The following is a 16,887-nucleotide window of genomic DNA, read 5'->3' as shown; positions in this document are numbered from 1 at the left end:
TTGCTGACTATATTTCCCTCGTACTTATTTCCCCTTTTGTTGATTCTATTCTCTCTCCTCTTTCACCCTGTCCTTCCTCAGATGTTTTGTTTCTTACTACCTATCCCACATTCTGCCCTTCTCTCTATCACTACCTCTCTTTTCATTCTCTTTCTCTCCTACTTTCCTGTGGAGTGAGATAGATTCTATATTCTATATTCAGTGTGTATGTTATTCCCTCTTTTGAGCCAATTCTGATGACAGTAAGACTCACACCCCGTTACCTTCTCCCCCTTCCTCTCCCCTGTAAAAGTTTTTTTCTTGTCTCTTTTATGTGAGATAATTTATTCATTCTATCTCTCCCTTTACCTTTCTCCTAGTCTATTAGTCTCTGAAATTCTGGAACTTTTCAATCTAGTTCTGTGATGGAAAGCCAAGTATATAAATGTGGCACTGTTAACAGAAGCCAAGACAAAAGCTAAACTACATGATTATTTTGCTGCTATTTTCTCTATCAAGGAGAATGATCATCTAATTGGGAAGGATAGAATAAAAAGTGACAAATAAGAAATTGAAATCTGAAATAAGGAAACAGACACTCAGTTGCTCTATTTTATAAAACCTGGCCCACCTGAATTTTGCAGTACTGAAAGAACAAGTTCACATAACTAGTAGAGAATATTTGGAATTAGCATGAGTTTGAATTTTATTTTTTCATCATTTTATCTTCATTCCATATTCAATTCCTATATGTGTCCTTTGTCTATACATAAGCTTTCTAACTGCCCTAATAATGACAAAGTTTTCATAAATTACAAGTATCTCTTCCCATGTAGGAATGTAAACTATCTGACCTTATTAAGTCCCCTATGGTTTCTTTTTTATGTTATCTTTTTATGCTTCTTATATTTGAAAGTCTTTTTTTTTTCTATTCAATGCTGGTCTTTTCATCAAGAATGTTTAAAAGTCACCTATTTCATTGAATGTTCATTTCCCCTCCTGAAGGATTATACTCAATTTTGCTGAATAAGTGATTCTTGGTTGTAATCTTAGTTCCTTTGCCCTCCAGAATATCATTCTAACCATTCTGATCCTACTAAATCTTATTCTATCCTAACTGTATTTGAATGATATTTGAATAGTTTCTTTCTAGTTGCTTAAAATATTTTCTCCTTAAATTGGGAGCTCTGGAATTTGGAATTTGGAATATTCCTAAGAGTTTTCATTTTGGGTTTTGTTTCATGAGTGACTGGTAGATTCTTTTAATTTCTACTTTACCCTATGGTTCTAGAATATCCAAGCAGTTTTTCTTTTTTTTTTAATTAAAGCTTTTTTTTTACAAAACAAATTTTTCCCAACATTGACACTTGCAAAACCTTATGTCCCAAATGGTCCCCTCCTTTCCCTCACTCCCCCCCAGCTGGAAGGTAATCAAATACATGTTAAATATGTTAAAATACATGTTAAATCCAGTATATGTACACATATTTATGCAGTCATCTTGCTGCACAAGAAAAATAATATCAAGAAAGAAGATAAAGAAAAACTGAGAAGGAAAACAAAATGCAAGCAAATAACATCAGAGAGAGTGACAATGCTATGTTATGTTTCACACTCTGTTCCCACAGTCCCCTCTCTGTGTATAGATGGCTCTCTTCATTACTGAACAAGTGGAACTGGTTTGAATCATCTCATTGTCGAAGACAGCCACATCCATCAGAATTGATTGTTGTATAGTCTTGTTGTTGCTGTGTGTAATGATAGCCTGGTTCAAGCAGTTGTTCTTGATAATTTATTGAAAAATGATTTCTAGGCTCTTTTTTGATCATGGTTTTCAGGTGGTCCAATAAATTTTAAATTATCTCTTTGGGATCTTGGAAAATAGATCCAATTTCCCAGGACAGTTGTTTTTCTAATGAGATATTTTATATTGTTTTCTATTTGTTTTTGTTTTTTGTTTTTACTTCTTAATTTATCATAAAGTTGTTACCTTCCATTTGCTTGATTCTAATTTTGAAGGACCTCTTTTTCCATTTGGCTAGTTTGCTTTTTAAAGCATTTTTCCCCTTGCTGGGTTTTTTTGGTACCTCCTTTACATTTGATCTAATCTATTTTTAAAGCAATATTTTTTTCAGTATTTTTTGTGTGTATGTTTGTGTGTCTCCTTTACCAAGATGTTGACTCTTTTTTCATGATTCTCTTGCATCACTCTCATTTCTCTTCCCAATTTTCTTCTGCCTCCTTTACTTGTTTTTCAAAATCCTTTTTAAACTCTTCCTTTGCCTGAAACCAATCCATGTTTTTTTCTTAGAGACTTTGGATGTAGGAGCTTTGACTTTATCTTCTGAGTGTATGTTTTGACCTTTGTCATTATAGTAACTTTCTATAGTCCTGGTTTTCCTATTGTTTGCTCATTTTCCCGGTCTCTTACTTGAGTTTTAATTCTTTTTTAAAATCAAGATCTATTTCAAGGGTGGAGGGTGCATTGCCCCAAGCTTCAGGGGATTTGTGAATTTGTTCTCAGAGATACTTCTAAAGACCAGTAAATTTTCACTTCTTCCAAGATGGTGTGATTTATTATTATTTACTACTCTTCTAGGCTGTACTCTGGTCTGTGAACAAACACAAGCATTCATTTCTGCCCTGGAATTGTGATGAGGGTCCACTGTGAACAAAAGGACCCCCAGATATGACTATAGTCAAAGTACTGCCTCAGTACTAGCAAAGAGATTTATGTAATCTCCTTCTGATCAGCTATTTGACTCCCTTACCATCTGTTGGCTGAGAGCACAAGAAGCAGCTTCTGGAGCTTCTGATTCAATGGCTCCCAAGGCCAATTCTTGGTTTGCTGGGGTTGAGTCTGTACTGGCTTGGCCTGCTAGTCTGTTCTCTACTTTTACCCAGGTATTACAGATGTTCTTGCTAACCTTCTAAGTTGTCTTAGGAAGGAAAATGTTTACCTTCCTCTTTTTATGATTTCTAGATATTGTTTAGAATCATTATCCTAAAGTTATCTGAATGGGCTTGGGGAAGATTCAGATGAGTCCCTGCCTCTATTATAACCTTGGCTCTGCCTCTCAAGGATACTACTATTTGTTACAACAACAACAAAAAAAAATTCAAAGAAATCTTTTGGAATTGCCTTTGGAAACAGTTTCTAAGCTACCCAGGAAAAATATTCTCACTTTTTTTTAGCTGTATACCAGTTTTTAACTGAAACCTATATTCTCTATCTGGTTGACTTGCTTTACTTTCCAGATGGCTCCAAATAGTTTTTGTTTTCTTTTCTTTTCTCAAATTAAATATATTCCTTGAGGATGGATATTGGCTACCTTTGAAGAAATATTCTGATGGCAGTTTTAAAGAAAGAGTTCTAAAAATGTTTGATTAAGAACAGTATCATTAATCAAATGTGTAAATACATTGAAAGGGGCATGACTTATTTGGATGAATAAACTAATTTTTTTTAAATCAGTCATATTATTTTGTAATGACAACTCATGTAAATGAATTCACACAATTCATATGAAATACTTAAAAGACCTAGAGATGTGTTTGTAAGAATTTTTAAAAGTATATTATGCTAACAATTGCTCAATTTAAAAAAAGTTCCCCCCCTTTGTTTTATTTTTAAGAATAATTTTCTGGGGGCTAACAATTTTGCATCTTTTTCATGACATTCTGCTACTGTCTACTTTTAAGCCTCCCATTGGGCAAGTCTAATCCACTCTATTTGCAATAGCTATTTTCCAGATAGGAAGAAAATAGAGAAAAGGAAAAAATGGGCCACAGTGGAAGATATTACTTGATGATGTTGGGGAATTTTTATTTCATCTATATGGATTTACTTTAAGGATGGGAAGTATATAAGCCACAAGAACACATTTGCTTCTGTAACTATTAGAAAATAGATATCAAAAGCTAGACATACCATAATCTGAATGGATATGATCAAGATCTGGGGAAAAGGTTTTAAGCCTGAATATTAAAGCTTTTTTCCTCTTATGATCTGATTTTTAATGCAGAGCTATATCCAATGCATTACCAAAATTGCTACCATCAAGTAGTTGTTCAGTGATCCAAATGATGACAGTGAGGGTCTGAGGTCTTATCAATTTGGAAAGGGAAGATTAGTGATATTTTCTATCTCTCAGGTGATTTCATGAACTATTTAGCCATACCAGAGCCTGCCTTTTCTACTCACTTCTTTTCTTTCTCCTTCCTTTCTTCCATTCTTTTTATCTGAGCAATACCACTTTTTGGAGCAGATTCTAAGGCTCAAAAGAGATATCTTGCCTGAGCCCATTTGAACATTTTCAAGAAACTTCATACATTTTATCATCAAATAGGCTATTAATATCATTTAAGGGCCCTCCTTGCAGGTTTGTAACATCACAAGCATATTGTCCAATATGCCCAAGAAAGTATCAGAAAAAAGTCTAGTATTCACACATACAAGAATACAGAGACATAGTGTCAGGCAGTCTAATTTTCTTTATTCTTTTGTAAAATTATTTTTGTATTGTGTAGAGGCAGATAGAATAAGAGTATGAAACATATCAGACTTGAGTCATGATTGTGATACCACTATTCTATGACTGATAAGCCATATATTTTGAGTCATTTTCTTAGTAAGGAAGATAGATAAGTGCTGATTCTCCTCATTTCCCCAAGTCCTTCATATGACCAAGGACACATACAACTGTTCTTTGGAAAGATTTGCCAGAGTTAGTGGTAGATTGGGAAGCTAAGTAATCCTTTTGGGATCAACTCAAAACACTGCCCCTATTCATACTTTCTTCCAAGCAAATGAAGAGTAGAACTATAATTTTCATTTCTATCTTCTTTCTTATGGACATTTGGACAAATGGAATTGCCTAATAGGATTCTAGATTCATCACTTCTTTCTCCTTATCTTTTCCCTTTTCTACCTTACTCACGTCCCTGATCTTTTTTTTAATTTATTTTATTTTTAAAAAACAGAAAAGAAAAACAGAAAAGGAATACCCCTCAAAATTAAAACAAACCAAAAGAATACATTATCATGTACCTAACTAAACATCAGGGAGGATTCAAAAATATATAAAAACAAATTATCAGTTAAAGAAAATATATATTAGTAGAAGAAAATATATTCACGAGTGTCCCTTTTTTCTTTAATTCCAGGTAAATTGCTCTTTTGTTCTCTGTTATACATCTTTTTTTTCTTTATTCTTTTTTTCCCCTTTCATCCTCCCATCATCCCCAAATAGGCTATAGTTAAGAAAGACATATTTATGTATACATATGTAGATATATACATATATCTACTCCCCATATCCCACAAATACATACATATATCTTTCTTATTTCTGCTTTAATTCTTCTGCTTAACTTGCTTTGCTATTACTTAATCTCTCTCCACCCCTGGATCCCTCCCTGCCCTCTTCTCTCACCATCTGCCCATTTCTCCCCCCTTATTTATTTATAAATTTTGGAGGGTGCTAAATCCTTTATGTTTTATATGTGTTTTGTCTATTTAACCCATTCCCAATGTGAGTAGGTTTTTGCTTCCCCCTCTAATGCTTCTGTCTATTCTTCCTCCTCACCTCATTTATACAACATGATTATTTTTTTTTACCTTAATTCTACACTCTTTCTTTTGAGCTATCCTAATGCTGATATCAATCTTAAACATGTGATATATATTTCCCATGTAAAAAAACACAGATTGTTCATGTTGAATTCCTTGAAATTGATCCTTGATATTGACTCTTATATATTAAATTTTCTATTAAGTTCAGGTTTGGTTGATAAAAAATCCTAAAAATCTACAAGATTGTTGAATGTCGATTTTTTCTCATTCAATATTATAGATAATTTTGCTAGACATGATACTTTTGGCCCCAGGCCTAGTTCTTTTGATTGTCAGTAGGTATGATTCTAGGACCTGCAGTCTTTTATTGTGGCTACTGCAAAATTCTGTACAATTCTAATTGTAGCTCCAGCATATTTGATTTGGTTTTTTTTTCCTTGTTTCTTACAATATTTTCTCCTTGATCTGGGGTTTTGAAATTTGGCAATAATATTCCTATGTGTTTTCCACAAAGGATCTTGTTGAGGTGATGATCAGTATATTTTTTTCTATTTCTACTTTCCCTTCATTTTCTATCACTCCAGGACAATTTTCTTGGATTATTTCTTGCATTTTATATCAAGGTCTTTTTTTTAATCATAACTTTCAAGCAGTCCAACCCCTGTTCTGCCCCAAGTTGGTCTTCTTGATTTTCACCAGTCTACATTCTCCCCAAGGCACAAATTTGTTTATTTGTGAGGGAAATCTAGAGAGTTTGAAATTACCATCTATTCTGTCATCTTCCTGGAATCCTCCCCCTCCTTTGATCTTTTTTGCAAGAACTATGTATATCTGCTTAAATTAGCCCATAGATCTTTTTCTACATTTTAAGATTAAAGCATTGCTTATCTATTTCCACTAGAAAAAGAGAAAAAGCTTGCTTACCAAACCATTGAGTGTCTTTCTTAATAGATGTTTTTTAGAAAGAATTCATGAAAAATCCCTTATTAAACATAGAATTTTCCAGGTACAGTGTGAAGTACTACAAGTAGCTATAAATGCAAAAGTGAGATGTACTCTTCCCTCAGGGAACTTCTAAAGGGAGAATGAAAAACACATATAGGAGGATTACAGTTGCAGGGCAGAAGACAAAGAATGGTAGTTCTTAGGATACAGCAGCAGGGTAGATGGCATGACTCTATTCATTTCTTCCAACAACCTTTCTACTCTCTCTACTCTTCAGTTAGTTAATTCATAAGTATGAAGTAAATAAGGAATAGAAGGATACAAAATGTATCCTTAATGAACTTGGAATCAAATTAAGAAAATAGAAAGTAGGGATTAGACCTGATATTTCATGGTTTAGGGAATTCCCAAATGAGTAGATTCCTTCTGCCTTTACAAATCAGCAGTTTCTATACAATTTATAGTCTCAGAGAACTGCCTAGGAACTAGGAGTTCAAGACTTGTGTGAAGGTCACATTGCTAGTACATTTTAGAGGCAATACTTGATCCCAGGGATTCCTAGATGTTACTGAAATCAATTCTAAACCCATAGAGACATATTGCCTCCTAGATGGAGAAATGAGATCCATGAAATAATAATCCATGAAGTATATTGCATATTAGATAAATGCAAAGTTAACTGTACCTCCTGATAGATCATAAACTCCTTGAAAGCAGATAGTTTGCTGTTTTATAAATGTTTCTTCTGAACCTAGCAGTCATTTGCATATAGCAAGTACTTAATAAATATCTTTTGAAACATTTGTTAAATTCAAGATGATAAGTTCCAAGGAAAGTTAAATGAGAGACTGATAGAGACAGAGAGAGAGAGAGAGAGAGAGAGAGAGAGAGCGAAAGAGAGAGAGAGCGAAAAAGAGAGAGAAAGAGAGAGAGAGAGAGAGAGAGATTGTGAAATAGGAATTTCAAGGAAAGTTTAAACTGGTTAAGGGATGAGCAAAAGTAGAGATGTATTGGCATAGTATAAAATGAGCAAGTTCATAGCTTAAACAAAACTGGCATTTTTCGTCTCTCATAGGCTATTTTTTTTTCCTAATCTCCTTTTGTTCTTGTGACTGTAACTATCAGGATCATGGACAGACTTAAAATCCCCTAGCTGTGACAACTTTCTCACTGGTAATTCTATAATAGCTGTGACTCCCTAATGGATCTCCCTCTTATTTCTAAGGATTTGGGTGAGTATAGAAAGGATCACCCAAGAATATTGACCTACAACATCCTTTTTTGGTATTAGAATTAGTGGATTTTTAAAAAAAATATATATTATTTATATATAATTTAATTAACAAACCTGAATTTATTCATAATAGGTTATTTTTACAGTTGAACCTTCAATGCAAGAAAACATTCAAAACTAACTTAAAAGCCTAATATTATTAAAGAAATTTCAATGACCATGGATCTGATCTATGTTGTCATAAATATAAACATACATATGTATGTTTATATTTAAAATAAATATCCTATGAATCTGTGGATGTATGTGTGTATAATTTTGGCACATACTATTGTATGATTGGGTCTAGTTATCTGATAGAATTTAATTTTCTGTACTAAGCATTAAAAACTTAATCTGTCCCACAATGAAAAGGTAGACACATTCACTGCCAAATACCTCAATGAGGTCTTTAAGTGTCTGAGTGTGTTCATATTCTTTTAGGTTTAGTTTTTTGAGAAAAGGGGCAAAATTCTCTTCTTAATTCACATTTGGTCGAGGACAAAAAATTCTTATTGGAGAAAATATTTCATTCTTTTAAAAGGCCAAAGAGATTATTGTAAGAAGTAGTGAAGGAAATGATAAGCTTTCAGTCTAGAATAGGTGGTAGCGGGGCAACTAGGTGAAGCAATGAATAGAGCATCAGCCCTGAAGTCAGGAGGATCTGAGTTCAAATCTGGCCTCAAACACTTAACAAATCCTAATTGTGTGACCCTGGGCAAGTCACTTAACCCCAATTGCCTTAGGGGAAAAAAAGAAAGAAAGAAAAAGAAAAAGAATAGGTGGTAGGCTTTCCCTGTATACTCTGCTGTACACAGTAAATACCCTCAAACTAGATTCTTCCTGGGGACAAAGTCTCTTCTCCAGGGAGGCATTGAAGTAAAGTAGTTTAACTTAATCAGATCACTAATTGTATTGGATGTCTGCTTTACTTTTGGGAAGATGCTTTTACAAATCTTTATTGGTTTCCCATTGTTAACTGAAAAACCCTCACTTTAGCATTTATTTTAGCATTCAAACTGGTTCCTGAACCCAACCTCCCTTTGGACTCTTTAGCTTCTGTCCCTGTCTCCCTTCTTTCTTAGTTTCTGTCAGAATGACCTGTTTGGTACTCTCTGAACAGACCTTGTGCCCTTTCTGCTTTTGCCTTTTTACTCATACTATTTTTCCAATGCCTCCCTCTTACTTTTCCTTGAATTTTAAGACAGTTTAAATTACATCTCCTCCATGAAGTCCTCTCTGTCACTCTAACAGAAGTAATCCTTTCTTCCTGTGAACACCCAGATCATTTTCTTTCCATTTTTATTTGTGTATCATTAGGATATGTTAAACTCATTGGCTACTTTTTTTTTCTTTTGAAGATATTTCCAACATGATTATTTCACTGATTTCTAATATCAACTTTTTCTTTCCTGACAGTCATCAATTAACTGGGACAAAAGGATGAGCATTGCTTCGTCCCTTCCAAGTGACTTTGCCAGTCCTGCAGATGAGTTACCTCCAACACGTATTAAGGAAAGCCACATTTTGGAAGGTCTGAGGAAACTGCAGAAACGAAAAGTATTGCTTGAACCACCTTCTGTAATAACCAAATGGGGTTATAAAGATTGTATGAACTCAAATGAAGGAATCTATTCCCCAGGAATTAAATGTGGCAGCCATAAAGAGCATCTTCATTGTAAACCAACAGAAACAGGAAGCCCATGCAAAGAGCACACACAAGCATTCACATATGACTCCGATTCCCATGACGATACTGATGATGAAGCTTCCTCTTTAGCTTTGCTTCATGAAATCCCAAGCAAAGACCACAGGCTCCATTGCAACAAGTTAACTCATAGTGTTTCTGACAGTCTATTTGGTTGGGAATCTAATGGGAAAAACTTTTCAGAAAACACTTCCTCTACTGATTTCAAGGAAAAACCTGAAAAACTGACCAGTTTTGATAGCCACTGCCTATCAGAGGGTGAATTATGCACAAACATGCAGTTGCAGCAAGAAAAAGGTCTGCCTGGTCTAGGTCATAAGGACCTTAATCTACAGCTTTCTGATACTGATGACTATGAAACCCTTGATGAATTACACATAGAAAGCAGTGATGAGAAAAGTCCTTCTGACTTGTTGGTAACTCCTGGTACTCAGACTTTTGACATGCTGTTAGGGCATGGGAAATCTCAATTTGTGTCTTCTAGTAAAGAGGAAAACCGAGCACCCATTCCCTCAGATAGCAGGCCAAAGACATTTAGTTTCATTAAACAGCAGAGGGTCATCAAAAAGACTTCCTCTGAGGAATGTATTACTGTAATATTTGATGCTGAGGATGGCGAGCCTATTGAATTCAGCTCACATCAGACTGGAGTTGTCACTGTTACTAGAGATGAAATTTCAATAAACCAAGCTCCAACTGGGCCCAATGCAGAATACACTGAACTTTTACCTCAGGGAATCACTAATTTGCAACTAGGAATGAATACAAGAGACTACAGCATTTTAAAGGTACCTGAAGATGAAAAAGAGAAAAGAACTCACAAAGATATCATTGGGACTGGAAATACAGGTGTTCTTGTGATGCCCACAGAGTCTTTAAGCCCTGGAAGATCAATATTAGAAAATACTCAGCGACAAAAGGAAGCCAAATCCACACATAACATAACACACCGAAGCAATTCTGTGTCTTTGGTATCCACAGGTATAAGCCACAAACAAAATCTGACTAAAATACCCAGCAGGGGAAAATCTTTGCCTCAGAAATCAAAGGTAACGGATCCTGATGATCCATCTATAGTCTCATCTCCTGGCTCCATGGCCCTAGACAAATCACCAGCCTTACCTCCTGTAAAACTCTCCAGGTTCCAAAAAGCCCAGAGCCCAGTACATCATTTGCATTTACAGCCTGATTCCCATATCCCCAAACAGCCAAAGCTGCTTCCTCATAGCTCAAAAAATCCTGTCAAAAGTGATTGGGTTAAGGGTTCTAAGAGTTCTCTGTTATTGCCAAGACCTTTCGTTGAACCTACTAACTATGGGGAGCCTCCAACCAAGGATAAGCACTGTAACTTGGGACCAGAGGAAATAGCCAAATCACCTTCTCCCCCTCCTCCTCCAGGCAGGTCAGCTTCACTGCTGATCAGGCCTACTTATGAACATTCACCACCTTTATCCAGTAAGCCAGGAACCAGTATCCCTAGTGAAATGGCAAAGGCCACACTAAAATCCTCCCCACTGAAAGCATCCCCAAGTGCTGTCATTTCTTCTAATCATGCTATACCTGAAGTCCAGGGGAAAAAATCAATTGTGGCACTCAAAAAGCCTGACTTCTCTCACCCCTCATCTAGTGAGGAAAAGATAGTCCAAAGCAAATGTGCAAGTCAACTATCTTCTGGTACTTTTGCTATGATTGGTCCAGGTCCTCCCAAAGTTTCCCCTAAGAGAGGTTCTACAAAAGTTTCCAATCACCAAGCTTCTGGAAATAATCAAGGACTTTTTGACACAGGCTTACAGACTACCAAGAATAGTCCCTTAGATTGTGGACCACTAGAAATGTCTTCTTCAAAAAGCTCATCCCCAGGAAAGAGAGGACAATATAGTGACTGTCTTCCCAAAACACAGAAATCTCACCCCATCACTGGGAATGAAGCAGTGTCATCTCAAGTTAATATTCCCTCATCATCCTCACCTTCCAAAAGTCATGATACCACAAACAACATCCAAGGGTCTCATGACAAAGGGCTTAAGACCCGTCTCCCTGTGGGACTCAAAGTACTTATAAAATCCCCTCAACTTCTCAGGAAGAGTTCCACTGTACCAGGGAAACAGGAAAAGGAGAGTATCAATGCAGCTTCCAAAAGCTGTGCAGTAGCAAGCAAGTCCAAGCCTGAAGAATCTATAGATCTCACAAGAATTACTACCAAAAGTAATGAACTCAATATGTCAATGGTAGATTTAGACATGAAAAGCAGTTTTGCTTCAGGACTTGCCACAGAGAGCACTCTTCCACAGTCACCTGAAAGCTGTCATATAGAAGCTGACAGGGGAGATTCATTAGAAAACAGATTTATGAAGAGGTCCACCTCTTCCAGCAAGCCCCACTTAAAACCAGCTCTAGGAATGAATGGGGCCAAAGCCCGCAGTCAAAGTTTCAGTGTTCATTCTGGAGAAAAGCCTTCCACTGCTGCCTCTGAAGGGCTTGGTAAAGTACGAACTCAAATTATCACCAATACAACTGACAGAGGCAATTCTCTCACACGCCAGAACTCTGCTATTGATGGATTCACAAACAAGACAGCTTCAGGGTCAACCACAGAGAACCTTTCAATATCTGGTAAGCCACTGGAGGATTCCTATTCTCGGCAAGGATCTCATGGAAGTACAAACAGCTCCAGCAGCCAGCATGGTAGTCCAAGCAAGTTACCCCTCAGGGTTTCTCCCAAAACAGAAGAGATTCATAGTGCATCCAGGGTTGAAACCCACAGGTCATCTTCTCAGGGAGACTGCCCAACCCTAGCTATGCCTGAGGAACCAGGCAACAGCCCTTACAGATGCCTTCCATCCCCCTCATCACCCAGTCATCTTTTAGATCAGGCAAATTCCCTTCAAAGTCCAAGAAGGATTCAATGCCTGGGACAAGTGGAAGCAAGCAGTGCATGCAAGCAAGAAATCCCTGATAAGGCAGCAGATACCTTTAGAATGGGAGATTTAAGCCAGGATGCTTCTGTCCCACCCACAATAGAAGAAAAAGTCATGCTCTGCATTCAGGAAAATGTTGAAAAAGGCCAAATACAAACTAAGTCTCTCACTATGGAGGCCAAACAAAAAACAGGGCCCTCAATAGCCAGCTGGTTTGGTTTTCGAAGGAGTAAACTCCCAGCTCTGAGTGGCAGAAAAATGGACATCTCCAAAAACAAAATGGAAAAGAAAGATGCAAAGAGTTTGGGATTTGGAAACAAACAGCAAAAACTAGAGAAAAAGAAAGACAAAAGAAAGCCTGAACTGCAGTGTGAGACAGAAAATGAATTCAACAGGAAAACAGAGGTGGGAAATATTCCAGATAATGTCTTAAAAAGTAAAAGGAATATGAAAAGCCCACAAGATATTCATGTTCAAATGAAGTCTGAGCAGAAGAATAGACTCAGTCCTGCCACGTGTTCAACAAAAGACACCTTTATGAAAGAACTTTTAAACAGGTAACTCATTGAATTTCATCATGTTCATTTTATTTTTTCTGGAAAGGAAATTTCTGGGATGGTCAATGCAATGGAAACATGTTTCCTCAACAGAAATTTATAGCAACAGGAATTTAAAATTAAAAAAAAATGTTAGTAATAAAATGATAATTTGGTCCATGTTACTTTGTTAACCAAACCAATGATCTTTGAAATTAAAGAATGGTAAGTTTTATCAAAGTTGATAGAAATTCAACCTACCCCAGGAACCATGAATATATGCATATGGCGTGAAATAGAAGACAATTATATATACATTTTTTATGTAGGCTGATCTCATTGATTGTAAAATCAGAAAACATATAGTTAGTAACTTTTCAACAGTAATTATATTTTCCTACTAACCTTAGGCCAAGGGGGCATTTAACAATAAACATACATTTATTTTCAGTTTGCCCCCTTGGCAATCTTCATTTAAAAAAAATCAATAGGCAAAACTAAATTAATCCACCACCATTTGTAAGCAGCAGATTTTGTGAGAACTTGTTAGAAATATTTATCATACAAAGGTATAGAAACAAAGAGGTACAGAAAGGTTGTTTTAAACACTTAAGAAATGAGTAAAGTGTTATGATTGAAGAAAGGCAATGTGATTTATCAAAGGAATCACTTTCTACCTGCAGAGTTGATAAGAAAGCAGCACAACAGACAGAAAGTGGATCAAATAATGTTTCCTGCAGGAGTGTGTCTAAGGGCAAATCTCAAGGCTCCACTCTTCCCAGCAACTCTATCAGCACTCAAGGAAACCACAAGAAAAACAGCAAAACCAAAGCTGAAATGGAAACACCGAATGAAACCCTGGTAAGTTCCTTCACATGATGAATCAACCTGATTGTATTTCTTTGTTCTGAGCTAGGATAGGACCTTTCCATCCAAGTAGACAAACAGCCCTGTAACCATTTGATAACATAAATATAGTGTTAAGACATTGGGGGTGGAAAGAAAGGAGGGAAGGAAGGATCAGAATCACTATAAGAATCTGGCATTTTGATTATGGACTGGGCAATGCTGCCACTTGTAATGATCTTCCAGTTTCTGCTGGTGAGGACTTTCTCCAACTACATATGCAAAGTGATGGCATAATCACAGTGTGCTCCCATCAAAAGATACCAATGTACTTTCCTAAAATTATACCCTTGTACTGGAAATTCTTATGTTGATCATCTCTGCCATCAAAAACACAAAAAGAGCAAATTTGACTGGAAAATTGTAAATGATGAATATTAGCTATGGTTGATTTCTTGGGGTGCACATTATATCTTTTTTAAGGGAACTCATATATGACAATTCAAGCCAGTGAAGTGCAATAAAATTTGAGGAAGACTATTTAGAACTCAGTTGTATACATAATTTTTATCTCTTACTATTGGTATGAAACTATCAGTGAATAGTTTCCCTTTTAAAAAGCCATGTATATATTCCCCATTGTGTTAACTTTAACCAGTATTTATATTTCAAATTGCATTTGTATCCACACCCTATGCCCATAGTCTTTTTTTTACTCAAATAATTGATTTTGTCCTATTTGTTTGCTCTTTTGTGAAGGATTTGCAATATTTCTACAAAAATTCTGCTTTTTATTGAAGGCATATATCCATAACTTTTTTTTATTCTTGTAAAAGAAGGCTATAAAAATATAGCATTTGCTACCATTTTCTGAGAGGAAATTTGAAATATGAAGCAATTATGCATTTCTTTGGGAGATATTTCAAGGGAGGAGAATGTTTCAGACATAATCATAATGGGAATTGGAAAACCTATTAGCTTCATTATTGATGTTTAGAGTTCTTAGGGTTAAAGTACCACAGCCATACTTTAAGTTTAAGCAAATGCACATTTTTATTTTTCATTCAAATAACTATCTTGACTCAAGGCAGATACAAGGTCATTTTTCAAACTCTCAGAAACAGTATGCAGACTGTGTACTTTGCAAAACTTTTTTTTTCTTTTGCTGCTGGCTTCCATGGTATCATCTCTTCTTTGAAAATGTAGATGTCCCCTGCATTATAAAACTACAAATTATAAGCGTATCTAAAGCTGCCCTTGTAGTGTCACTGAAAGGGAAAAAAAAGAGAGAATGAAAGTCTGGAAATGTGCAATATGCCAGAAATTCAATCCAACTGATCTAAAACTTTGATAGCACAGTGGAGTCCTTATCAGAGCCACTCAATTTAACTATGCCCCATTTAATATAGTTCTGACAGCTTAGGGTATATCTTCACTGTACAGTAGTACAAGAAGGGAAAAAACACAAAAAATCCTTGTACTTTGCTTCGAAAGTTTCATCTTTACTCTCTTATTATTTCCTAATGCTGAAGTAATTTGCCATGCTTTTTGTCTCTCCCCATACAACCTTTCTCAGGGTAACAATAAGAGTTATTTAGATCTCAGAATATCTTTAAGAAGAAGCACACTTATTTTTCCTGTGAAGTACCTAGATTACCCAAGTATACATAAATGATAAGGATGTTAATTTTTTTTAGTTAGCTATTAAGGGCAAATTAATCATGTAGAAAGCTTTTCCATACAGAGTAGATGAAGTACTTTGTTAAGCTGAATACCTATTTAGTCCCTTTCTGAAGATAAATTATCTTTTTTTAAATTTCATCTCTGTAAAACTCAGTGGGATAATCCATGAATATCATTCATTTCCAAGAGGAGTAATGATAGTTTCAACCTGAACTAGTGCTAGAACAATAGTGAAAAACTGTTGTACATTTTAAGCATATTTACAGATAAATGGTGAGGTAGGACCTCACAGCTAAACAGTGTTGCCGAATTACAAAACACTGGAAGAAGAGTCAGGAAATCTGAATTCCAGTGCTAATTTAACCATTAACTTGCTATATGAATTGGATGGACTAGGAATCAGTTTCCTTATCCTTATAATGAGAAAGTTGGACTAATCATCAAAGAATCTTTTACTTCTGGTATTCTTAGAAGAAGTGCCCTTTAGTGAAGGGAGGTAAAAACAATGGGAAGATAATTGGTATTACAACAGACAACCTGAGTTTATATAGTCACTTAGCTCTCTATGTCTGTTTCCTCCTCTCTAAAATGGAGACAATTATATTTGTACCACTTACTTCATCAAGCAACATCAAGCAACAAGCAAGCATCAAGCAACAAAAGGAGCACTTTATACTTCTTGAAAGTGCTTTATAAATATGGTAATGATCAAGTCAATCCAAAAACATTTATAAAGTTGCTATTATGTTCAGGACAGATAGGTGGTGGAATGGATACAACATTGAGCTTGGAACAAGGAAGATCATATTCATGAGTTCATATCTGGTCTCAGACATTTCTATGTTCCCTGGACAAGTCACTTCACCCTGTTTGACTCAGTTTCTTCATCTGAAAAATGAACTGAAGAAGATGTCAAACTATTCTAATATCTTTTTCAAGAAAGCCCTAAAGGGGGCCATGAAGAGACAGATGCCTTTTTATTTTATTTTTTTATTAAAACTTTTTGTTTTCAAAACATATGCATGGATAATTTTTCAACATTGACCCTTGCAAAACCTTCTGTTCTAAATTTTCCCCTCCTTCCGTCCACCCCCTCCCCAAGATGTTAAGTAATCCAATATATGTTAAACATGCTAAAATATATGTTAAATCCAATATATGTATACATATTTATACAATTATCTCATTGCACAAGAAAAATCAGATCAAAAAAGAAAAAAATAAGAAAACAAAATGCAAGCAAACAACAACAGAAAGAATGAAAATGCTTCAGACTCATCTCCAACAGCCTTTCTCTAGATCTAGATGGCTCTCATCATCACAAGATCATTGAAACTGGCCTCAATTATCTCATTGCTGAGAAAAGCCAAGTCCATCAGAATTCACTATCATATAATCTTATTGTTGCTGTGTATAATGTTCTC

The 16,887-nt window shown here is 35.6% G+C and overlaps 1 protein-coding gene across 3 annotated transcripts in view; it reads left to right on the top strand.

Moving 5' to 3' along the window:
* The window catches only part of NCKAP5 (NCK associated protein 5), a 679,630-nt gene that overhangs the window by 552,265 nt on the left and 110,478 nt on the right, over window positions 1–16,887 (top strand). For all 3 annotated transcript variants that reach the window (XM_031963671.1, XM_031963673.1, XM_031963674.1), the window contains exons 11-12: window positions 9,192–12,955; window positions 13,618–13,795. In XM_031963671.1, coding sequence (XP_031819531.1) covers window positions 9,192–12,955; window positions 13,618–13,795 — 3,942 coding nt within the window. The remainder of the gene's footprint in view (window positions 1–9,191; window positions 12,956–13,617; window positions 13,796–16,887) is intronic.

Source organism: Sarcophilus harrisii, chromosome 3, assembly GCF_902635505.1.
Source record: "Sarcophilus harrisii chromosome 3, mSarHar1.11, whole genome shotgun sequence".
Lineage (NCBI taxonomy): Eukaryota > Metazoa > Chordata > Mammalia > Dasyuromorphia > Dasyuridae > Sarcophilus > Sarcophilus harrisii.
This window is presented reverse-complemented; position numbering and strand designations above follow the sequence as displayed.